The 26,345-nt window shown below is 29.8% G+C and overlaps 1 protein-coding gene across 1 annotated transcript in view; it reads right to left on the minus strand.

Moving 5' to 3' along the window:
• LOC106462098 (myotubularin-related protein 13-like) overlaps positions 1–26,345 on the minus strand; it is a 105,974-nt gene that overhangs the window by 12,160 nt on the left and 67,469 nt on the right. Inside the window, exons 28-39 of the mRNA XM_022389234.1 lie at positions 24,349–24,455; positions 21,989–22,101; positions 20,136–20,384; positions 18,249–18,421; positions 17,688–17,864; positions 15,423–15,527; positions 14,632–14,817; positions 10,383–10,712; positions 9,400–9,633; positions 8,080–8,175; positions 4,690–4,903; positions 1,383–1,538 (exon numbers count right to left, since the gene is read on the minus strand). Of these exons, the coding sequence (XP_022244942.1) occupies positions 1,383–1,538; positions 4,690–4,903; positions 8,080–8,175; positions 9,400–9,633; positions 10,383–10,712; positions 14,632–14,817; positions 15,423–15,527; positions 17,688–17,864; positions 18,249–18,421; positions 20,136–20,384; positions 21,989–22,101; positions 24,349–24,455 (2,140 nt within the window). The remainder of the gene's footprint in view (positions 1–1,382; positions 1,539–4,689; positions 4,904–8,079; positions 8,176–9,399; positions 9,634–10,382; positions 10,713–14,631; positions 14,818–15,422; positions 15,528–17,687; positions 17,865–18,248; positions 18,422–20,135; positions 20,385–21,988; positions 22,102–24,348; positions 24,456–26,345) is intronic.

A 26,345-nucleotide genomic window follows, 5' to 3' on the forward strand; every position in this document is an offset into this window, starting at 1 on the left:
ACATATATAATGTATAATAATGGAAATTTGACTGAATTTTACAAAATACTAGTCCACTAAAACACAGCCAAGACAGGTAACTTTTTAAAGACTAAAGGTCAATTTTATATTATTGGATACGGTAATGTAAGTGCATGTGTGCCACATCATTGTAACTTCTGTATTGTTAGCCAGGCATGATTGAAAGATTCATATAATAAAAATAATAAATATATATAAATGTAAAATGTTAAGAGATTTAAGCTATTTAGTCTAAACATTTATGTTTTTGTTTTATAATTTGTTTTCATTCTAGAACTATATTTATTTCCTAATTTTTTATGGTGGTTACAAAAACAGTCAAATCTACTGAACCCGTACAGAGATTTGTTAATGAAAATAACAGATAAAATATAGTTTTTTTCTTAAGAAATGTTTGATAACTATTTGGACATTATAAAGATTTCGCATATAAAATTAGAAAATTTTCTGATGCATAAAAGTATTTTTAATCTTAAAATGAAATTACTTTGCATGTTGGACAGGCAACACGCAAAAAGAAAAAAAAAGGCAGGAGAAAAACATTGTTTAACAACCTTAAAACTGAATAAAAAAATTTTATATTTTGCATATCAAAGCATTGTAATGTTTCCTAATAATTTGCTAAATTTCGTTAACATACACTTATTAATTTAAAAGTTATAGCATGAAAACTATAACAAGCACAAAATGGTTATGAGGTCGGTCCCATGCTAAAAAGTTTAGAAGGATGTTAAATTGTTGGAAAGGATTCAATAAAGGGCTACTCAACAATTAATTTAAATCCTTTTGTAAAGCAGCAGCTTCTTTTTCACAGCTAACACCACACGAAACCTTTATGTTGTCATATACATGTGATCTGTTGATTGGTAGCTAGTGTGATATTGCATCACAATACAGATTGATAACATTTTGAATCTTATCTTTCTTTTCTGGCCTGAAATACTATTATACACTTTTCTTTCTGGAAATACATAAAGGTTCAGTAAAGTAAGATGCAAATCAAAGTGTTATCAGTCTTATTGTGATTCAATATCACACAAATTATCAGTCAAAAGAGTACGTTCTCAATACAGAAACACTTCAGTTTTTAAGTTGCAGTTTAGTGTTTCTCAAACTGTACTAAAAATTTTCAGCACACTGCATTGCACTATTACATTTCAATAATGTAAAACAATATTTAATCAGTTTATCAGAACATCTTGTAGTTTTATTCTTAAAATTATATGCAACTTCCAAATAATAATATCTGGTTGAAAAGGGTTATGTTGTCTTTTCTTAAACGTAGACAAATGTCAGATATACTCTTTTTGCAAGGTAAACCTGAGATTTGTCAACATATAAAGATTAACTAATAAACTTACTAGATGCCACTGAAGAATTCTCAGCACTGCCACCCTTGGACAGAGAAACAGATGCAGCTCCTGAATCACTAACAGATTTATATTTAGTGCAGTTCTTGGGGACTGATTCCATGCATTTTTCATGGCAATTATATCCACAGTCCATGCACCTCATACCTAAAAACACAGGATGAAATGTTAATCACTGATAATATAATGCAATTATTTAAGCATACATAAATGCATTTCATGTTAAATTTGTGAAAATGTAGTTAAATTATGATTTAATTTAGAATTTTTAGAATAACTATAAAATTTACATGTTTCTAGATATTAGAAAAACCTTTAACATAATGTTTGCAATAAAATCACTCTTGATTTTATATTTCAACCCTTTAACAACAACGTGCCTTTTAAACTCCTTTCTGTGCATGTCACTGAGTTACATTCAAAACATAATTAATTTACTTTACTATCAAAGTATTTTAATGAAATTATTATTATCAAGTATGTTATAGTTCAAAGTTTTATATTATTTTAGTTTTTATTCCTTTATTTCAAAAGAAACATTGAAAGCATAAATGAAATCTCTCAGGTTTGTGTCACATAATGCACGAGTTATAAACAATGTCAAAGTTTGGAGAAGTATAGCTTGAAGCAAAAGGGGTAAGTTATGTGCATGTAAGTCTAGACAAGAATGTAGTTTACTTACCCCTTTGACACATATGTTTCAAAGTAATTTGGCTGAATGCAGTTGAAACAAGAAACACATTTTGTCAACCCCTGACAGGTGCTATGCCCACCTTCTATAGATGACATTGAGCTTTAGAAGTTACATGTACTTTCAACATGTACATGTTTATAGTCATTAGAAAGAGCTCATTTTACATAATAACTTAATAACAGTTATTTTCAAATTGGCATCAGGTACCTGATGATGACAGAACCTTGTTGAAACACTATATATTTGCTGTTATGTTAAACTAATATTAAAGTTTTTTTTCATTACCCATTCAAGCCGTCTCCAAGCATTGTTTATACTATTGTTGGCTGCTTTGCTCACGACAGAACTGCAGTTGTTTCTGACCTAAATATGTTATAGTTAGAGAGACAGTTTAGTTGTATTTAGGTTTTATTTTCATATTTTAGTTAATTATGTGTTATTAGAGTTTAAAATTCATATTTGAAAGGTTTAATAAGTTTTATAAAATAACCAAAGCTTCCTTTGCTCTGCAAGGCTTATATTACCAAGTATGTGTAAAAAGATTTTGCCAGAAACTAAGGTATCTCTGTCGTTCATACTGTTCTATCACCTACGGGTACCCGTTGAAATGTGTCAACATAAATAATCAAAGGTAAAGAATAGAAAAGGAAAGTAAAACATTAAAAATAAACTATAAGTGAAAAAGTAAAGGTGTGACATTCATTTAGGAAGTTCTAGAGATTATGCAAGTGATATTTGAAAAACCTTTAACATAATGTTTGCAATAAAATCACTCTTGATTTTATACTTTAACAACCCTTTAACAACAGTGTGCCCTTTAAACTCCTTTCTGTGCAAAGTCTTAGTGCAAATAACTACATTAAATAACAAATTTTTATTAGAAATAACAGAAAAAAACTAAATTTAATATTCTATTTTTCTCAAACTACATACTTTTATGAAAGTTCTTTTGAACAATTTTATTCACTGGTTTTATTATTGGAACAAAATTTAATGAGAGTTATGTAACATGCTACAAAATGCAGCACGTCATTGTTATAGGGTTAAGTAACAACTCAGCTATTAAATTCAAAACTGACACATATCAAGTTTCAGTTTCTTGACAGGAAAACCTTCTACAATCATGACATCAATGAAGATTGACCATCTTTAAATCTATAATTGCTCTAAAGTTTCAATTTTAATATCAAATTTTATTAATAAGTGAAGCACCACTCAAATTAACACTGTTTATTTTGTTTGAATGCTCTTTGACAAGCTCATAAATACATTGAATGATATATGTAATTATACAGCCCTCTGCACTCAGACCACTGTTGCTTGTACAGCAGTTTTATCCTTGAAGTAAAATTGTCCTGAACTTTTCATAGCTAGTTTGAGATAGAAATTAAGTTGAATTAATAGAAAATTAATAGAAATTAACCTGCCTAATTCAAAAAGTGCATTCTTTGTTGTTGTTTTTTTTTATTTAAAAACCAATCAAACCATCATTATATTCTTTATATATATATATATATATTTTTTTTTAAGTATTTCAAGTTATTTTTGACATACTTAAAAAGTCATAAGTTGAATTTTGTCTCCATAGTGTCAAAGTTTAAATACATGCAGTAATTCAAAAACAAACCCAAGTACAAACTCGACAGATTTCCATAAAAATTGGAAGTTTAGTAATTTGGAAGGACGAGTGCAGCAATTTGTCACAGAGGGAATGTAAAATAAAAGAAATAACATTGACATAAGAATAAAATAAAACACTTACTTGCTGAAGACAGAAGAATAATTAACCAAAGTACTGGTGATCTGACTACTGTGTTATGAAGTAAAGAAAATTAAAAGTAAAGAAACTGAATAACTGCATTTGAGCAGAATTGGCAAATAATGGAAAGACAAATTATGAGCACACTGAAGAATGCAGTAAATAAAGATGGGACTTTACAGTGTGTTCTAGCTCCTTCAAAATAGAAATAATATTTCTCTACTTGGAAGAAAGAAAGAATTTGATTTGAAAGCATCAAACTGTATTCACAAAGTGTTCTTTGTTTGTAGATGATCAATAAGTAAACAGGTACTGGAATGTAGAAATATCATGTGCCATGTGACAGTCAATACGGAGAGTAAATAGGATACAACAGAATTATCTCATAAAACAGTACAAGTTCCATGGCTAAATTTAGTACATGACCTTAACGATATTTTTTAAGTTCAAGACTAGAACTACGAGAAATTAAAATATATTGTAGAGCTGGAATATACACACAACAGGAGAATAATATACTCAAACCTATCTATCTAGATTTCTGATAGAATTTAGTTAGTGGTGTGTGAATATTTATCTTTCTGCACTATACAACTAAACTTCACCTTAAGTGTTAAAAATATAAGGCATAAATGTTATCCCATATAGATTCCCCTTTACCTGTAACTTAAGGCTTCTAGCTATCCAACTAACTGTAGCAAATTGTTGGAAGATGTTTTAGCATTTATAAATGGTTTTACATACTAGTTAACTAGTTGATATTCATCATAAATATTATAATAGGTATTTTAAATTCTAAATGCTCAGAAACTAATAAAGAACATGCAATTATTAGTCATTCTTACCAGTTTTTACCAAACCCCAAAGCACGTGAGAGCAATAGTCACAATAAGTTGGTGTTGTGTAGTTGTATTTTTCAAATCGATGAGGATGAGAATAAACTTGAGGTTGGTTAGACTCCCCAACCATCTTGCCTCGAATCAAAATCTCAATTGTTGATCTTTTGTGGATAGATCTTCCATGGGATCTAATAAGTTGTGTGGTGAAAGAAGCTTGTCTCTAAATGAGGAAATATTTCAAACAATGGACATGAAGTTAGATAAAAATGATATAAACACTTAATTTCTAAATGCTTTTCTTTAAAATCTCAGTATAATGTATTTTATTTAGTTCTTTTTTTAAGAAAAAAACCAATGTACCAAAACTGATGGGTTTACCAAAATTAGTATTCTCAAAAACTAAGCAAGTAAATAACACTTCCATTTTACATGTCAGGTAGCATTAAATACTGGAAATGTGCAGAGTAATGCAATACTGATAGATAACTTAACAAAACACATTTATAATTTCATATAAGAATAAAAACAGATTCAAATAATAAAAATATAATAAAACTTTGTACATACTTCAGAATAACAAAAAGGAAACAAAATTATGGGTTTAAACACAATACCTTTTAACTGACCAATACTACAAAGTAGATGTCTATATCTACACTAACCTTTCACCTTTGCAATGCCTTTCTACTCCATATATTCAATAGTTATTTGTCTACTAAATTGTATCAGTGTTTTTTCTAAAATACCTTTACCAATACAATTAAAAAAATTTACAGTCAGCACCAGATTCAAGAAAGAATTGAATACAAATTAGAAGAGATGAAATAATGAACAAAATATGTTAAAAGTACGTGATCAAAACAGGTACATGAGAGACTGAATTCTCTAAAGACTTCACATAAAAATACAAATGATGGATTCAGGAAAGAATACCTTAAATATCTGAATACAGTGAGCAAAAGAAATAAAACAATAATGAGAAAGGCGTGTACAAATCAAATCTATGTTACCCACCCACTGAATAAGATTATTAATAAATTACACTAAACGTATTTCAAACTGTGATCAAATATAAATATAAAAGGGCAGAAGTAAAGAAGAAATAATTAACTTAGCATACTTTTCAGCAAGAAAAACTAATTTTTAACAGATAAAAGTTAGAGCTACCTAGATAAAAATTTACTAATATTTAGGAAAAATTAGGGCAGTCGTTTAGTTTAACATTGTGACTGATAATCATATTATTGTAATGCATGTATATATCTATATAAATATAATAGTACTGTCTGTCCATGTAACTACCTTGCAGGGTGTGAATGGATATTTACCAAAATTGGTATGCAGATCCATGCAGGGGTAAATAAAAATTTTTAGTTTTGTAGTTTTATGGGTTCTTTTATTATTACTTTGCCCCCTCTCAATTTGACTGACCTCATAAGCACCCAAAAAAAATTGAAATAAATCTAAATTACCATTTTTTCTTTTCTAGAATGACTTCAAATTGTAACATGGAACTACATTTGTATATCCTATATAGTTTTAAACTCATAACAGTTTACATCTGTTTATACTTAAATTTTATTGTTTTATTGCCCTTTGAACAATATCTAAATTAATATTTCTACCACGGAAATCATGTTTCCCTATCAAATTATATAACACCTGGGCTACTCACAAGCATACCTCATAAAAAATGTTTATCATTATTATTCTTTATTTTACATAATCTAACAGTAACTAACCTAAAAAATTTCTAATTTTTACATTTTAGTTACTTTTATAATAATAAATAAAGAATACACATTAAAAACAAGAAATAAATACTTACCTGGGTCTTTTTTTGGCTGTTAATTGTTAATACTTAACCCTACTTTTTTATACTAATGGTACTACTGCACTAAATAATATATTATTTGATTAAATAATGCACAAAAGAACACTGAATAATAACATGCAAAAAGCAGACAATGTTCCATAACTATCACAATTTTTCTGGCCCTCTATGTGAAAAGAGCCATTAAAAATTCAGCTAAGCTTGTCAATGTGTTTTTCTTGGGAATAAAGTTGAAACTGGAGTGAAATAGACAATTCTCTGTACAGAAAACAACACAATACATAATTTGATGGATGAAAAATCTTGGCTTTCTATTAGTTTTAAATAATATAGTATTAAATGTCAGACAGAACTATTGGTAATTTCTGAAAGAGAGGCTATGAAAGGTGGGTGTGGCAAGTGTGGTCTGATTTTCTATTTTATGGCTCTGTAACAAAATTAGATAGAAAGTTATAAAAATTGTTCTGCCTGAGTGATGGCATCATAATGAGCATTACAGAGAGCAAATATCAAAATTCTCACACTAGGGGAAATTGAGGTGTTTTTTTAATATTGCCTTACAAAATTAAGAACTTAAAATTTATAAGGTTAAAATTTGGATTATTAGCCACGTTTTTATGCTGAGTTTATTTACATACCATGATAAGAAAGTAGTTTAATTAAATTTTGAATGTAACTCACTAAAACCTCCTGAATGGTGCACAAAATGATGCTCATTCTGAAAAAGTTAAGACATCAAGACCATAATGTTTCATTATCTGATATTACCAGCTTAGTTACCATCTGTCTACAGTTTTAGATGTTGATGTTTTAAACATTCATTGATGACATATTATAAAACACATCAATCTTATGTATTGATTTCCTGCTCAATACACATTCATGAAACCATCAGATCAAAGTCAATGTCATGATCAGATCAACATCTCAAAATGACACGAAACAGCAAAAAATTAAGGAAATTCAAAGCCATTGGAAATACTTTTTACAGCTGTAAAAAATACAACTATTGAATCCAAAATAAAAGGAATAAAAAAAAGGAAATAATCTACATATGATTGACCTTCCCTTGGTAGGAAATATTACTAATCTTGTTTGATAAAGAAAGAGAAAAAGCCTTGATACAGTGAAAGCCCAAGAAAGTCTGCTAGAGAATTCACTTGAGGTCTGCATACTACAAATTACACTCAAAAATTTGGGCTGAGGGACTGAGATAAAGAACCAACAGAATTTTAGTTCAAAGTTTCAATAGGACAAATGAGATCTTGCACAAAAAGAAGACACCAATAGGGTAGTTTAATGTAAAAAGAGAAACAAAGGAGTATGGATCACTGGATATAGAAGCTTAGTACTATAAAAACAAATCAGCTGAAAGCAACTGTTGATTCAGAGGAGGACATTTTTCTCTTTTAAACACACAAAAAAAAAAAAAAACTCAACGTACTCTTAAAAGCAGATATGAAATTTTCATTGAATATCAAGTATCAAGTTTGCTTGGTAAAACAGAATTCAATTCTAATAAAATCAATATAAAAGTTATTTTATGTAGCAGGAAAACTCACGATGTGTGAATCAGAAGCAGGTAGCTCTAACTTATCCCATAAAACCATCCACTTCTGTGGTAAGTGACCAAGCTCAGTCTCAAGGTTGGGGATGACCTGAAAAGAAAAACAAATTATTCTTATATAATTCTTCATGGAATCATCAAACAATATCTTATTTTTGAGATTAAAAGTACAATTGAATTCATGTACCTTTATTTACCTTCAAATATTTCAAATTATTACTCATCTTCATACGAGTAACAGTGTTAAGAATATTTTTGTAGTTTTTAATTCCAACCTGTGAAATATCATATAATGAAACATAAATTTTGTACAACCACCTTTACTCAGATCTTATATTCAAGTTTAAAATGTTTTTGTAACCACTAACCATAAAATTAGTTTTGTTTTTTTAAACACTTCTTTATCAAAACTGTTTATTTATCAAGCTGCTTGTAGATCTACTACTTTGTAAGTTACAGAGTCCTTGATAATGTACAAGTCACACAAACATTTTGAACTAAAATATCATAATTATTGCAATTAATTCCTATAATTAGTGTTCCACCCTAATGCTGAAATAAAGATCTTTGGAGTTTTTTTACACTATGGAAATTCCTAACCCCCTTCCTAAACAAGATAGAACATGTGGTATATACAGCCTACAAATATCAGAACATCTCATTATATTATAATAACAGAAAGTACATAAGCATCAATAACAGTACAAGGATTTTAATTTCTTACTTTAATAATCTAATATTCCATATAATTAATTAACAAACATCACTGTACCCCATTTCCCTGTACAAATAGTAAGACTGAAAAAGCACTATTGTATAAATCTTAAATGTAAAACATGTCATGCTAATTAATATGGTACAGCAATCTACTAAATTCAACCACATGTTAGCCAAGTATCACAATGTTCCAACACAGAACTTTACCTATAATCTTTAATGAGATGTAGAATTAATAATAACATGAATATAATATTTCCAGATATTCATTTATTACAATGTTCCAACACAGAACTTTACCTATATTCTTTAAAGAGATGTAGAATTAATAATGACATGAATATAATATTTCAAGATATTCATGTTGGCTAAAATGGATATTTCCCAAAATAATGTTTAATGTTTTAAAAACTAATTTTCAACATGAACAATAAATTGCTGCAGTCATCTGAAATTATTTATTTCAGGTTACAAATATATAAATCTTTTCTTTAAAATGGATAACAATATTTCTATCTTCTCCTGTTTTGTATTTTTAAGTAGAACTTCAGTCTTTGTTACAACAACAATGACAAAAAAAAGTAACAGTCTTCTATACCTCTAGAAGTTGACTGAACACATCCGGTTGAACAGCCTGCATATTATCATAACAAGCATTGACTATCCTACGAGAAGTTTCTCGAGGAATTCCATCAGCTGCTTCTGATTCTTCCTCCCTCTGCTTCTCCATGGCAACTGCTTCTAAATCATATGGTGGGCCATGTGAAAGCTCCTCCTTCAGGTAATAATCCCATATCTCCAAGTTGGAAATGTTGGAATATGGTCTTAAGACCTAAAAAATTATTATAATTTAGAAAAATAAATGGTACAAAAATTTTCTAAATAACATACTGGTTGTTGCACAAGCATGTGTAAATACAGGGTGGCCCAAAATTATCTTTCCCATTTGAAAAAATTTGTAATCAAATAACTAAAGAAATAAAACCATGCAGTTTTCAGCATCTTGTGACTGAGCTCAAACAATTTTTATTGTCATGTTTGTTTGTTCTTCACTCCAGTGAGTAGTGTTACCCTGTAAAATGGCAACCATGCAAGAAAAGGCACAATGCAATGGATTGGTCCGGGTGGGACAATTCCATGGCCTCCACACTCAGCAGACATCCCTCCACTAGACTTATTTCTTTGGGGGTATATTAAAGATATCATGTATCGTACATCTATAGTAAATATCACAGAGCTATAGACCAGGATAATGGATGCCATCGCCACTGTAACTGTTAACATATTGCAGCAAATGTGGACTGAAATTGAATGATGGTTAGACGTGCTGAAAATCACTTATGGTGCACATGTAGAAGTCTTCTGATATGTCAATAAAAACTGTTATTTGTTACATTTTAAAATAGGAAAGCTAATTTTGGACCACCCTGTACAATAACAAAACCATAAAATATGTGGTAAGATAAAGGAGTATTTCACAAATCATCATCTTATCATCAAACATATAGATAAAGTTTTTTTAAATTATTTTTATTAAGAATTGCAGATAAAGAAAAATCATCACTGGAAGTTGTAACTTACCCCATCTTCTAAATTGGGAACATAGAGGAAATTGTAAAACATAGTTGACCTAGTCCACAGCTTATCTAAGTAATCCCACAGAGATGGACCAAGAACACTCGAGATGTTGTTTAGAGTACCTGTCTTTCCTGAAAACCCTGTTTCATCATCTGACCCACTGTCCAGACCACGATACTTAGATCCTCGTTCATCTGTCAGCCAACCTGCTTCTTCCCTCTCACATTCACTATCCAAAAGAAATGTGCGAAAACGGCACGAGACATAATGGTAGGCCATAAACTTCAAAAAGTACTGGTTGAATTCAAATGATAATGGAAATTGCAAATGAATCTGTACAGAATAAAGATATATTGATTAAGTTTCCTATGACTAAACTCTAGAAGTATTTTTAAGTATCAGCCAACATGAATTTCTAATCATAATCTAATAGCAACATAATAATAGCTTTCTCAATAAATAGTACTCAGAACATAATGCAGCAGCTCTACACATTAAGAACTTAATGTTACTCTCTCAGTCTGTTATTGTACAGCACCATATTAAACAGGTTACCTGAAAACACACAAATATTTTTACAAAGCCTCTAAATGTGAGGGATGTAAAAAAAAAAAAAAAGGAAAGGAAAGGGGGTTGCTCCTCTTATAAGGGATCTAGGAACCCTCCACCTAAAAAATTATGATTTTTAGGTGCTTAAAAATGCCTTCTTGTAGACTTTGAGACAAGAATAAATAAGATATAGAAGGCTCAATTAAAAAAAAAAGTTTATTTACAATTTTACAGTTTCTTTCTCAGTCTTAACTTGTTCACTGCTGTTCTCGAGGTTAACAGCTGACTTGACAGTATGCACTACGATAGCAGAACTCTTCTTCCCATGATTTTTTGGTACTTTGCCTCATTTTGTTTTTTCTTTATCAATGCAGATTTCTGAGTTATTCAATTCTTATGCCCATGTGGGGCGAGTTTGAAACTTGTGTATCAGGATTTGTATCACTACGTAATGCCAACTAACAAAGAACAGAATGTAGAATACTCTTTAACATCAGATGATTGATGTCACTAGAACCGATAGTAGTAGTGACAAATAAGACAGATAACTATGAAATTAGCAGAAAATTTTGATAGGTAAAGTGTCAGGAGATTTTGTATGAATATTATAAGGACAGGATAAACTTAGAAATCAGAAATATCCTACTAGCTTGGAACACTTGGAAGCCTATATTTTTTACTTGGTAGGTTACAGGATATATTTTAGAACTGTAAAAACTAACATGTTCCTTTCAATACTGACAGAATTCATCTTTGAACTTTGTACTCATCTTGTCATCTTAATATTTTGCCAGATATTTCCCATTTAAAAAAATTTTAAATAAGCTCTTTAATGATCATTACTGTTAAACTAAATGGTGTAATCATTATTCAGTTTTTGTTAGTCGAGTGGTTTCACTTTCTATAAATCATTTTGAGTTCGTATTTTGCATCGTTTTTTCATCACTTTCTTAGTAGTACTAACTGCTAACCCTGATTTCTGTATGAATAGCTGGCAAGCAAATTTGTCTGTAAAAAAAAAATTGGATCTGAAAATTGGTTAATTCCAAACTTTTTTTTTTAATACTTTTCATGCAAGACAACCTAAGGGCTATATGCATAGCTGTACCTAATTTTGAGCTTACAAACTACACAGAAAACAGATAATCATCAGCACCCACCATCAATTCTTGGGCTACTCTTTGCCAACAGAATAGTGGGATTTAGCCATCGCTCTTACAGCATACCCTCTGCCTCAAAGTGAAGAGTGTAATTTTTGCATAAAGAAAATGCAAACCATGATCCCTCGGATTTATAATCTGAGCACATTAAACACTAGGCCATGCTTGGACAATTTTTTATGCAAGATCTTTTTTTTTCTCAAAACAAATTTTAAAAGACCAAAGTGTAAATTTCAGAGTTTACTTGAGTCCTTTTGAACCCTTTCAAGTTTCCATTCAGATCATGACTAGAAAAAATGTGTGCTATTTTCATCTACTTGCATATATAAATCCCCAAATATCAGAGTTTTTATGCAAATAACATATATCTGTATCTTGGATCAGGCTATTGCATTAACCCTATCACCACAAGTATCCTTTACTGCACATGACACAAGGTTTTAGTGTCTTACATTCATAATTTTATTCAACTACTTTTTGTTTTTGTTATACCAATTAATACATAAAATCTTAGCTAATAACCTATATTTTAATAGTATATAAGTTTTAAATTCTTAATTCTACAAGTCAATATTTAAAAAAATCTTGAATTTCCCTTAGTGTGACACACATGACACATTTTCACTAGGCATCTTCTCTTGTCTATTTCATCCACCATCTCTCCAAAATGTACAAAATTAAACATAAATTACTCACTATGAAATCATCATTGCTCAGACAAACCACAATTTTTTGTAGCCTTCAATTATGGTTGGGTACAGAGCAATCAAAAAGAAAATCAGACCCCTCCTGCCGCACCCTCTCTTTCAGGATTTGTTAATAGTTCTCTCTTATATTTAATTATACATTACCTATAACCAATAGAAAGCAAAGGTTTTTATCTATCAAATATTTATCTATTTTATCTATCTATCTATTGTATAACATTGAGTTCTGAACAGATAATCGTCAATTTAACTCGGAGTACAAGCTTTGTTCCTGTGGGAAAGCTGATGACTAGCTTGGATGAACTTGCAACGGCTCTTGTTGTATAGTTAGAAAGCCAAAAAAGTTTTAGAGTTAGGGGAATTTGTCTACTTTTGAATTATATTAGTCTATGTTCTTTGGTGCATTATTTAATTAAATACAAATTATTTAGTGCTTTAGTATAAAAAACTAGGGTTAAGTGTCATCAACAATCGACAGCAAGAAAAGAGAAGATTGGGTAAGTACTTTATTTCTTGTTTTTCATCTTTATTCTTTACTTATTATTATAAAAGTAACAAATCTAAAAATAGGGAACTTTCTTAGATTAGTTAAGATTAAATTAGGTAAAATAAATAATTGTTTGTTTCTAATTAAGCACAAAGCTACACAATGGGCTATCTGTGTCACTGGGGGACTAAATAAATAATAATGTAATAAAAATGTTTCACAGTAGTTAGACACTGTTCAAAAGGCAATAAAACAATAAAATTTAATTATAAATAGATGTATACTGTTACCATCTTAAAGCTACATAGGATAAACAAATGTAGTTTCATGTTACAATTTGAAGTAATTCTAGAATGAAAAAAAGGGTAATATAGATTTATTTCGGTTCTTTTTTTTTTTGGTGGTTACGAAGTTAGTCGAACTGACGGATCCCATATAGAGATAGGGTAGAGAAAATAACAGATAAAATATAAAGTGTTACTGAAAACAAACACTTGAAATGCATTTAGGAGGTTTTAGGGATTACACAAAAGAAATTTGAGATTTTTGAGTGGAGGAAAAGTATTTTTAATCTTAACATGAAAATCACTTTGCACATGGACTATTCAAAACAAATACTCAATATATTCAGGGACAAATTTTTATTTTAGCTTATTAAAAATACTTCACTAAAATATATGATTTTTTGTATGTGAAAGACTTATAATGTTAACTGAAAGAGTACCATATTTTATGAAGATATACACTATATTGAAAGTTAGAAGTGTTAAATCTATAAAGACTTTAAATTAGTACAAAGAAGTCATGTGGTTGGTCAAATTGATCGAGCCTGTGTTGAGAGATTTATTGTATGCTGCTAATGCCTTTTCAAGTAATGTACGAATTAGTTTCTTCACCATATCCTGTGGTTGCCATTCTTCTGCTCTTGATATATTTTCAAAAGCACAGAAACATACATCTATATTGCTTTCACAAAATTTAGGCCAATGCACATGTATGCTTCTTTCATGCATACCAGCCCTACCATCAGAATTACCCTGCCTGCCTTCCATTCATCATCAACATCTAATAAAATGTACCACTTTTAAATCTTCAAAAACATTTTGCAGCCTAACACATGAATTAGGTACCAAATGATGAGCAATATGTTGTGTGTTCTGGCAAGTAGCTGTTTAATCGCAGTGATTCTAAAAATAACAACTTTGTTACGCTTTAAATCTTACATACATATAAAAGTACACAACACCTTTTGACAGAGAGATACCAAATGATCTGCAAATTATAAAGATTAAATTTCAAATTAAAATAACTAAAAACATTCCATATTAGGAATGAAAAGCTTTACTTGCCTGATGCACAATGTCCAGAAATTGCAAAAACACAGGAGCAAATCCACTGGCTACAGTAGCAGCAGTATGATTACCTCTGTGACTGAAGCGGTGACCAAAAGCTAGCCATTCCTTCTCAATTAAGGTTCGAAATCCTTCATAAGTCCGGTAGTAGGGATCAAGACAAAGCTGAGCAATGGATGACACCTTAAAAATGAAACACATAATCAAATTATGTGTTCTATACATGTGTGTTTGTGTGTGTATGTATAAAATATCTTAACAATACACAAACATTCTACAGAACTTAACTTTGAATGCATTTTAGATTTTGAGTGCTACCATAATATATAAGAATTTCTTTTACACATATGTTTACTCAAATTTATGATCAAGGGTGAGAAATTACAGAAGTCAGTTAAAATCATTCAAAAAAACCTAGTCATTTGAAGATACATATCTTTATTATGTCATAAACTAAATGTGATAAGCACTGTCAAAAAAACATACAATATAGTGAATACAAAAAACAAAACACATAGCTATCACATCTATAACTAACTAAAAGTATTTATTTGGTTCAATAATAATAATGGATATTTAATTTAATTTAGATGACTATACAAAATCGAAGAAGAAGAATTCAAAAAACTCACTGAACAAATGCATAGTTTCTGACTAGCCTCAACAAAGGATTTAACATCAACTTCTATAAGCAATGTAAAAAAAGAAATTTACAGTTTAGAACTACTCATTATGTTTCTGAATTTATCATGTGCATCACACAATTTGACAGAACAGATAATACTAACTTGACAAGTAACATCCCACCCATCTTCTAGACATATCATCACAGATGAGCCTTGCACATCCATCAAGTCAACTACTGCTCCAGACAGCTGTAGAACATTCTGGAGCTAGTAAGGATTACACAAAAATCATTAAAACACAACATCACATTTCTCTGCAATTCTTTTCATATTACTTTCATTTTGTGTAATGTTACAACATTACACCTACTACTATTTATTTTTTTGTATTCTAACTTCAGGACAAAGTGAGCTGAATATTTAAAAAGGGTTTTAAATTTTCACTGTTATTGATAAAGGTATATATTACACCAGACTGACTACTCACAGATATGCTTTACAATCATTAGAATTTAATTTAATATCTCTGCAGATTTATAATATATGTAGTTTTTACTCCTTTGTTAACTTACAATTTCAAATGAAGTTTGCCTGAAGCTCTCATATGTTCAATTTACATATAATTATATATATCATGTTAAGCTTTAAATGTTTGGTTTAAATACAAGTTCATAATGTTCTATTTGACAACAAGATTAAGTAGTTCATTTTATGCACAACTTTATATTATCATTAACAAAAGCTATTTTCACACACATTCAATTGTGTTGTATAACACATTTACCAGCAGCTTTACAATATCTACAGAGTTTGAGATTATATAATAACACTCCATTTACATGTGACTTCCAACTTTACAAATTAAGAAAACTTTACATGCAAACTATCTTAAGTTTTACACTGCTAAGTTTTATACCAGCCTTACAATACTAGTTTTTACCTGCATTTTTTATATTAAACCTATCAGCAAATTTATATTAAATGCTATGTTTACTGTAAAAACTTATAATTATGTATTCATCTCTTACTTTACAATGCTATTTCCTTCTTAAGTTTCAACATTACTTACCTGCAGTTTTTACAATGCTATATTTATTTCCAGATTTATAATCCTATGTTTTATACAAGAAGTTTTGTATAACTTCTTGTAGTTCCTTTTTGTAATTTCTCTTTTTACAAAAATAACATATTGGCCCAATTATAAGATGATGTTTTTTTGATTAACAATTAGGCTGTAAAATTCATAGTCACCTTATAATCACTGCCAAACACAGGCCACTTCCCCCAAGCTTGCCTGTTGCATTCCTGAATGTCCAGATAGCATCTGTTTAGGCATGCACGCGAGATACTCATTTAAAGTCATCGCTAAATCTTACAACTAATCCACCTACAGGATGTTCAATTATAGTATTGATTTTGCTGGTGCATTATTGCTTTGACTGTGCTCATTTTAAATTTTATAATAATTGTTGTCTGGGAGTATCATTTTAGTGATCGACCCTTGTGCAAGAATGAGTGACCACATTGAAAGACAAGGAACAAGAAAGTGTGAAATTAATAAAAAATTATGATGGAGTTATGATGCAAATCTTAAAATTATGGTGGTGCATGAGGCAGAAAAAATTATCAATTGTACCGCTGCTACAAAATTTGGGGTAACTGAAAATAATGTGAGGCATTGGCAGAAACAAAAGACTGAACTCCTTAATGCACATTCTACAAGAAAGGCATTTTGCAGACCTAAAAAAGGATATTATGACAGTTCTTTTTCCTCTCTTATGGTTTCTGAAAATGGGGATTACCATATATTCAAGACTGCTCTATAATTGGGTCAATATGGTATTTTATATACATTTCATTAATTTTAACAATGCATTGTGCTAAAAAGTATATCAAAATAGAATGTTCCAAACATTTTTCATAAATAAGCAAAACAAATGACATAGATATACTTTTGATAACTGAAGCAACTGATTGTAATTTTATTAATTCATTGATTTTATCAATATTTTACACATTTGGTATATAGCTTTATCTCAGAAGCTGTTCGAGGTGATATAAAAACTAGTTCTGGATGTTTAACTCTAGTGTCTATGAGCACCAATTAGTGTCACATAAAATAATCAGTTAATCAAAGTACAATTAAAGATATGTGTCATGAAAATAAGCAACTAACTGAAATTAGTGTTTCCAACTATTACCAATTTTTATTATTCCAACTATCCAAGTATCATGTGAGAATACTTAATTAACGAGCCCAATGATTAATCATTTATCAAATTCCACTATTTACCACAAACTATATACAATGATAAATCCAAATGCATTATTTTTACCCATTTATATATATATATATATATATATATCACACACACTGCTTTTAAAGACTACAGTCTCATCATTCAAACTGGAATCTTTTTTCCTTACCTGGTTCAGCCATTCTGAATTTTCTGTGCTTCTGTAAAAATTCAGGTCTGGATCTGTTACAGGGTCACTTGGGATGCATGCCCGCATAAGTTTCTTGAAGCTTGCTTTGATCTGGCGTACTTCCGTGAAATCGACCGGTATGAAGTCACAATTTGGATAAGACTCTGGTTTCAAACCCTTTATACAATAGAAAACATTCAGCATTTAACTATTGGCATAAAACTTTTTTTCTTGTAAATTATGATTGCTGATAATATTCAGGTGTACTTTCTACAATCAAACTTAATCAATCAAATATTTTATAATAATTTCCCAGAAAATTAGATAATTTTATGTCTGAATATGTTTCCTATTAAGAACAGTTTTTACTCTTAACAAAAATGCCTCAAATTATGTCATATATGTTTTTATTACTATAATAGACAGTAATCTGAAGTGAAAGAAACAGCTCTGATGTGCATGTTTTTATTAATTAATGTCTTAATGACACATCACAGTACTGTCATAAGTATCATATAAAAATTTAAAAAAAAGATGAAAGATATATCACCAACTACTTGCCTTGATCTGAGCTTTTTCTCCAAACACATACAGTGCCACTCGTTGAAATGTATGAGCACTTCCTTCTATTCCATCAGCAAAATCAGATAATCTTGAGGTGCGATAGCCCATTTCTGAACCTAGACTTGTGATTGACCCTTGTCTTCTCTCCTTTAGGCTGCCCCATCGTAATTCTTTAATAAGTACCAGATCAACATAATAAACTTATGGCTACTTATATTACAAGAAAGTGGGTATTACATACATAAAGTTAATTACATCGGCTCTTGAATATCTTCGAGAACTAAAAATATACTTATGTAAAAAATATTATTTTAATCTACAATGTTTACAGTTATACAAATGATTCTAGTCTTAGTTAACTGAAAAACAACAATTTGTGCTTAACTGTGAAAGTATCTGATACAAAAAAATTAAAAAACTAGTTCCAATTTTGCAAGTAAATGAATTCAACTTTTCCTTTCTTACAGTCCTTGTACCATTGAGTTTTAGTTAAAAATGCATCATCAACACTGGTGCTTGTCAGTGTTAAATTATAGTACATGTTTGTGCTTTATATTATATTTTTACTGATTCTACTCAGTATTGCAGTTTCAGTTGTCTTTTTGTAATACAAAATTTCTGTAACAGCAATCTTCAATCATAAGAATGATACAGAATGAGCCCCATAACCTGATGACTGGTTAGCAAACATAAAATATCTTCTTATATCCTTATCAAAGTTCTTTTAATATGGACTAGAAATCGAATACTTTTAAATGAAAATAAGCCGTACAAATCATTGCTGATGATCAACTATTGCATACAACAGTCTCTTAGAACAGCAGGAACATTGTTGATGGAGTGGAAGCAAATTACTTTGAAGAAAATCAACAGAATGTATCTTTTCTGATAGCCAACTATTACAAGTAAAACATATAACAATTTTTAGAAAGATTAAAACTCTGTATACCAACAGGAAATAAGTTACTTTGAAAACAAAAAAAACAAAAACAGAATGAATCTTTTCTGCTTTTCATTATTACATAATACACAGAACAATTTCTTAGAATAGCTGGAAAGTTGTTTGAACAGGAAATTAGTTACTTTACAGAAAACTAATGGAATGAGTCCTCTGATGACTGACTGTTATGTTTGTTTTGACTTTTGCACAAAGCTTCACGAGAGCTATCTAGGCTAGCCATCCCTGATTTAGCAGTGAAAGACTAGAAAGAAGGCAGCTTGTCATCACTACCCAACACCAACTATTGCACTACTCTTTTACAAACGAATAGTGGAATTGGCCAACACATTATAATGTCCCCATGGCCGAAAGGGCGAGCATGTTTGGTGGGATGGGGATTCAAACCCACGACCCACAGATTGTAAGTTGGGTATCCTAACCATCTAGCCATGCCAGGCCAACTGTCTGTTATGTGCAAAAGTTTTTTTATTTGGTACAAAACATCAACAAAAAATCCCTGTTAAGGTCTTGCTTGCAAACATAATTTCTTTAAATTACAAAATGCTAATTATGACTGCAACAGCAAATGCACGATTCATTTTCATTAGAGCAAAATATCTGGTTCAATTTTATTAAAACAGACTTCAAATACAATAAAAGCCTAAATCCTCTCTAAAACATTTCTTTAAGTCTTTCAAGATTTTGCTTGTTACAATATTCTTCTAACATGTCCTTATCTTTATAAAGAATGTATGGTGACTAATATAACAAGACTAATCTCACAACAAAAATTGAACAATAGGAAATTATAGCAACAAAAACTTTTTACAAAAACAAAAGACAAAAATTTCAGTAAAATTTGAAAATCATTGTATCTACTTGATCAACAAGTAGCACAAAGTTAAAAGTACAAATAACCTGAAATATATTTCTGTGAAACTTACGTCTTCCACCTTTGCCACCAGATGATCGCAAACTGTTCACTGCCTTCTGTAAGGGGTTACCACGTCGTGCTAGCTCAGGGGTCAAAGTAGGAAAATTGTCCAGGCCAGCAGAACCCATCACTAGAGATGTAATACTAAGTGTTGAATCATTAATTCCTGCTTTACCTCCTCGGACCAGAGGTGTACAATCAACGATGCTAGAAATGAATTTCTCTTGTTCAATGTGTGTAGACGTTTCACTTGATGTGCCTTTCTCAAAAAAAAAAATTCAAAATTTCAGTAAAGTCAAATCTTCCTTTAACCTATAAAAGTAGTACTCTATAGCATTCATATCTTAATCTGAAAATCTAATAAAAACATAGGTAATATTCAACAGAACTTAAAAAGTACATGGACATTGTTAAATAATCCATAGTATTTACTTTACAAGGTATTTATTGGTAGCAGCATAAGGAATAGAAGTACTGAAATACGTGAAACTTGGTTATATTGCTATTTGCACAGCTGTCATATATCTAGTAAACATGCAAATTAACTTTTTAATAATGAGTTCCATTACAGCTTTAAATAGATTATTAACATTTTGCAAATAAAATAATTACTCAAATCTTATTGAATGTACATATTTATTATGACTAACATTTATGTTTGAAAATTCAATTCTTCTTCATTTCTGTATATTTTGCAGCAGTAAGTAGTTGTGCATAGTTTGTTTGTTTTTTGTGGGGGGGATATAGATTTGTGAATATATTATATATTTCAACCAGAAAAAAAAAATGTCAGTAGCATGATGACATAAAAACCTTCATTTCCTAAAGATGTGGAACACTAGAGCTTAACAATTTGCATAAGAATTTTAAACAGCATTTTAAGTTTAGGTGCTGTGGTCCAGACAAGCTAAGAAGTTCTAGTATTATTAAAGCAATAGGCTTTTTTTCACAGGAGCTACAAATAGCATAACTGTTAAGCCAATTAAGACAACAGTGTTAAAAAAAAAATATGGTGAGCCACAACAAATCCTATTACAAAATAAATATATTAGGATATTAATTATTTTATATTTCTTGAAATGTTTTTTCCTGTGGGGATATTTATATTGTCAAATTCACATTTGAAAAACTTGTATTCTAGACTCATTCAGTAATTATGCAAATATAATTTTATCATGAAAAAAGGGTGTGTGTGCCTTACCTGTAGCTTTACTTTCATTTATTGGGAGTTTCACTGTAGCCAACCCAGTACATATAATATTATTGTGATGTTTCATCACATTTTTCTACTTAGAAAGACTTGCTTTCTATTTACAACTATACATCGCAACTCTACATGGTATTCAGTCTCTCTTTTACGCAGGTTAAGAAACATCATAAGTATGTTCAACAGCACTTGTCGTGACAATAAAAGAATATTTAACTTACAGAACTAAGATTAATCAAGTTGGAATCATCCCCATTCCCACTCACAGCAGTCCAGAAAATGGACAAAATATTAACTTACCAATGAATTCACAGATGTAATTAGAAGATAAAAAAAAACAAATTGTTTTGTTAAAAGAACAGTGTCATTAATGTATAGTTACCTTTCATGTTCTGACCTAAATAGCTTGTTTTTAATAAGATTTTTTTAATAATTATCTTGTGACACTCTTGCAATACATTTATACTTGTAGACATACACATACATTTACACTACTTACTTTTTTATCTTGTCATAGCCATTTTTAAGCTGATTTTTTTAAGTATTCAATTTATGCACAGTCTGTTTATAGTTTGCACCTTATTTTACACAATTACTTTAGAAGTTATATTTTCACATCACACTTTGTCACTGAAAGATAAATGATCATAAAACACCTGAAGAAGATGGTGGTCCTTTCAACATTCCAATAACTCCCTTTCCATGAAAACTGCTGCCACGTAGAAGAAGAGCCTTTGTCCTTGGATGACACCAGGAAATGACAGGAAATCTAAAGATGAATCAACATAAAAATAGTATGCTATATGATTTTTCAACAAAAATTATGAAACTGTATTTACAGCAACAACTCCATGTTCACTTTAAAAAAAATCAATGTTGATCCAGAAACATAATAAACAAAATTTCATTTATTTAAAAAGCCTTAAGACTTTGGGAAACTTTTACATCTGACTTTTGAAGGACATACCAATGTTTGAAGTAAAATGACTAAAATGATTACTTATAATGTAGATACTATAGGAATCTGTACTAATATACAATTTCAAACTAGTCTTATCATTTACCAACACTCCGAACATAATGTCTTTTGACCGTGTACACTAGCAGGGATAAAAATAATGAAATAAAATTACATTTATTTGAGGGAAATATATCAGGAAGATTACATTCCATCATGTAAAGTTGAAGTTCCCCATGAGTTGTTTTTTAATTTAATCCATGCAATATGTTCACTTTCATTGGTCATAACTAAAGGAAAATAGATGGATCGTGCATTCCCAATCAGGAAAGCCAACTAAAAAGTTGAAATTCCTCAGGAATGGAGGAATGTAATATTTTAATCCCTGACTAGAACAGAGCAATTAGCAAAATATGATAATTGAGTAACGGTCAAGCTTATTAATCAAATACTCTCAAATGAGACTTGGATAATTGGAGTCATGACACTAATTGATTAAGCTGGGCAATCATGAATTAATCAAAAATAATAATGAGAAATCACAATGGCAATATTTTGATTACTTGGATAGTTGGAATAACCAAAAACATTAATAACTGGAAACATTAATTTCAATTAGGTGATTATTTTTGGGACAGTAATTGATTTAATCATGCAATTACTAATTTATTTTGTGTGAAACTAATCAATGTAATTGATGCTCATAGGTAACTGATTATATTGATTATTTGAGTTAATTGTCCAGTTCTAACTGTTACACATTAACCTGTAGTGATTGTCTAAATGTAACTGTCCTGTGATTGTCTTAATACAATTGTCTCATGATTACCTAAGCATAATGTATTGTGACTGTCTAAACATTTTTGTCTTATTACTGTCTAAACATAATTGTTCCATGACTGTCTAAAAATAATTATCTTGTGATTGTCTAAACATAATCATCTTGTGATTTTTTGCGCATAATTGTATTGTAACTGTCTAAACACAGTTGTCTTGTGAAGGTCTAAACATAACTGTCATGTGATTATCTGATGAACATAACCATCTAAATATAATGTTTTGAGAAGAGTGAAAATATATTGAGTGTTACAAAATATGTTGACTACATATAAATGTGAAGTGAGAAATGCTTCAAAACATTTTGCTGAACTTTATATCAATTGCAGCAATATCAAAGCAGCTAACTGCTGATTGGATGATTTCCAAAATCTCAGGAATACGTTATTTTTGCAAACTTTATTGTTAGATAAAGGGCTATGAGATTTATGCAAAGCTATTACTAATGCAAAAATATTAGTTCAAGTTTAATTATGCTGAACTGGATTACCAGATAATTGACACAAGAGTACTACCATAATGAACTTCCTCTATCTTTTTAATTATGCTGATCTGGATTACCAGATAATTGACACAAGAGTACCACCATAATGAACTTCCTCCTACAAGTAATGAATTAATATTCATGCTGCTTAAGCTTGTGGTACTTTATATGCTATCTTTATAATTACATATAAATGCATCATTCTGAAGTTACCACAAATCTTTGAATTAGAGCTTTCCATTTCTCAATTGTCTGGTAAACAAATATATAATAAAGGCACTTAAACAAGGCACAGTGCTAGTTAAGTCTTAAGTTTATTTATACAGAAAACATATTACCAGATATCAAGATTTCTAGTGAAGGTTCTCTTGAACTCTTTACGTTTGACTAAGTTATTTTTCAAAGTATAGAATCTATGAATATAATTTGGAAGAAGAATATGTAAATTTTCTTTAAGTATATTTATTATGTTTTAGCATGTAACTGCATGGTGTGATATAAGCTGAAAAACAAGGTATATATTGAGCTTTGTCAGCAACTCTAAGTTGTTTCTAAGTTATCAACAGAACAAGATTTATATGAGTATCTATAAAAAACAGATATCAAACAGTACAGTAGGAGAACAATATCACAACAAGCTTAATGTCAAAACTTCAATTACAGTAGCAAAATAATAACCACTTGTGACAAATAAGATCTTTTACCTGTTAAGAAATTCTGTTTAGAATTACACTTACCTACAATGTCGATAACATCGTGAAAACTTTCGAACACTGTCATCGCTTACAGCTGCTGGAACCACAACAAGTGCAGGGTAGCTATACATAAAAAATACAGTATTGCTCTAAATGTTGAAACATTCAATCAATTAATTAATCTTTGAATTTATTTAGTCCTGAAAAGGACACTTTAAAAAATAAATCAAGTTTAAGACTATTACACATATTCTACTTATTTTTAATAATAACATTTCTATTCTAGGAGAATAGATTTGCACACATTAAACTAAAAATAAAATTAAAACTGCTTTTCTAAAAAAAAATCATGAATATTATTTATATATTTTGAATACAAAGACAAACACTATCCTCATCACTGCTCTCTTGCATTTTATATATCTTAATCTTACTGAAACTGTTTATAACCCGACTACTCCTACTGAAACCAAGAACCTATGTAATTAAAAGAAACTTGTGTGCCAGTCAGTGTACTAGCTCATATGAAAACCAAATATTCCTATTGGTTAATTGTACAGTGGTATTTTTACATTTATAAGAATGCAAAATGAATGACGTTTAACCTGTACTGTTCCATACGAGTGCAAAACTACAATGTTTGGAACATTAACTTTACAGACAATTACTTTAGTAACATAAACAAGTGTGCAAGGAAACAAATTCCAAGAGGCACCTAAAAATCAACAATTAGGCCTAAAGTTTTAATATGTTTTGTACATGAAGCACGAGTTTATCTACTATATAATCTACAGCAATTAACCTTCCTAGTCACTGCCATAACTTCATTCGTTTTCAATGCTTTACAGCTAATACAATGCATAAAAGAGAATTATTAAAGTTTTCAAATAATATAAAAATGCAATTTAGATGCATATACACATAATAAATTTACAAAAAATACATGACAATAGTGGATCTTTACCCTTTTTGATACCATCATTTTAAAAATTCACTATTTTATAAATATTATGTTTCCAACTATCTCAATATAGGTGTCTAAAAATCAACAATTAGGCCTAAAGTATAAATATCCTTCATACTTGAAGAACAAGTTTACCTGGAAGAGGAATAAAATATTTCACTATTTCCATTATTGGTGGTAGTGGACCTGATGGTTTGTTAATACTTTTGGAAAGAGTAAAATAAAAGGAGTTGATACCGTTATGGAAGGAAAAAGAAAAATAAGTAAAAATAGCATCAAATGATGACAGTTGATTTTTACACTTCTTGATACTATAGTTTTATAAATTCTATATTTTATGCCTTTGATCAAGAAAAAATCTGAAGATCTTAGTCAAAAATGGCGATTATCCACAAAGACATGTTTATACAAAAAGGTTGTGTACAGAGATATATCTCATTTATAGTCATTAAACATTTTGACACTTCTTTACTTTAAACCTACATACAGCAATTTCATATTCTGCTTAGCAGGTTTCTGTTTCATTCATGTCCAACTACATAATAAAACAACAGCATTATTTAAAGGATTTATCTATTTAAAACATATATTCTTCTTACATGTGTAGTATTTCACTTAATAATGCTGCAAGTAAGAAAAAAATATCTTTGGGCTTTGGCTCATGCTTTGTCATGAAGGTCAAGGATTGAATCCTGTCTATATCCTATTTTTTAACTTTTTTCTAAAACAATGCTTCAGTAATCAAATAATTTTAGTATATATATATATCATACGTGAAACATGAGTTTATCACATGGTAAATATTTAATAAAAGAGGAAAACAGTTTAAAACATTTCAAAAATATCCTCTGTTATATATTCTAATGTTACCGAAATTGTTTACAACCTGATTACTACTACTGAAACCAAGAATAAATATCAAACAGGAGAAAAAAACACTTTTAAAACATTTGAGAAATATTCTCCTATATTGTTGTTTGAATACAGAATTCTACAAGTGAATTAAACAATCTGTTTAACAGCTACTACTATTTGACATCAAAATGGCATCTTCTTTGGATAAAATGTATTCATG

This window comes from Limulus polyphemus, unplaced genomic scaffold (genome assembly GCF_000517525.1).
Source record: "Limulus polyphemus unplaced genomic scaffold, Limulus_polyphemus-2.1.2 Scaffold1092, whole genome shotgun sequence".
Taxonomy (NCBI): Eukaryota; Metazoa; Arthropoda; class Merostomata; order Xiphosura; family Limulidae; genus Limulus; species Limulus polyphemus.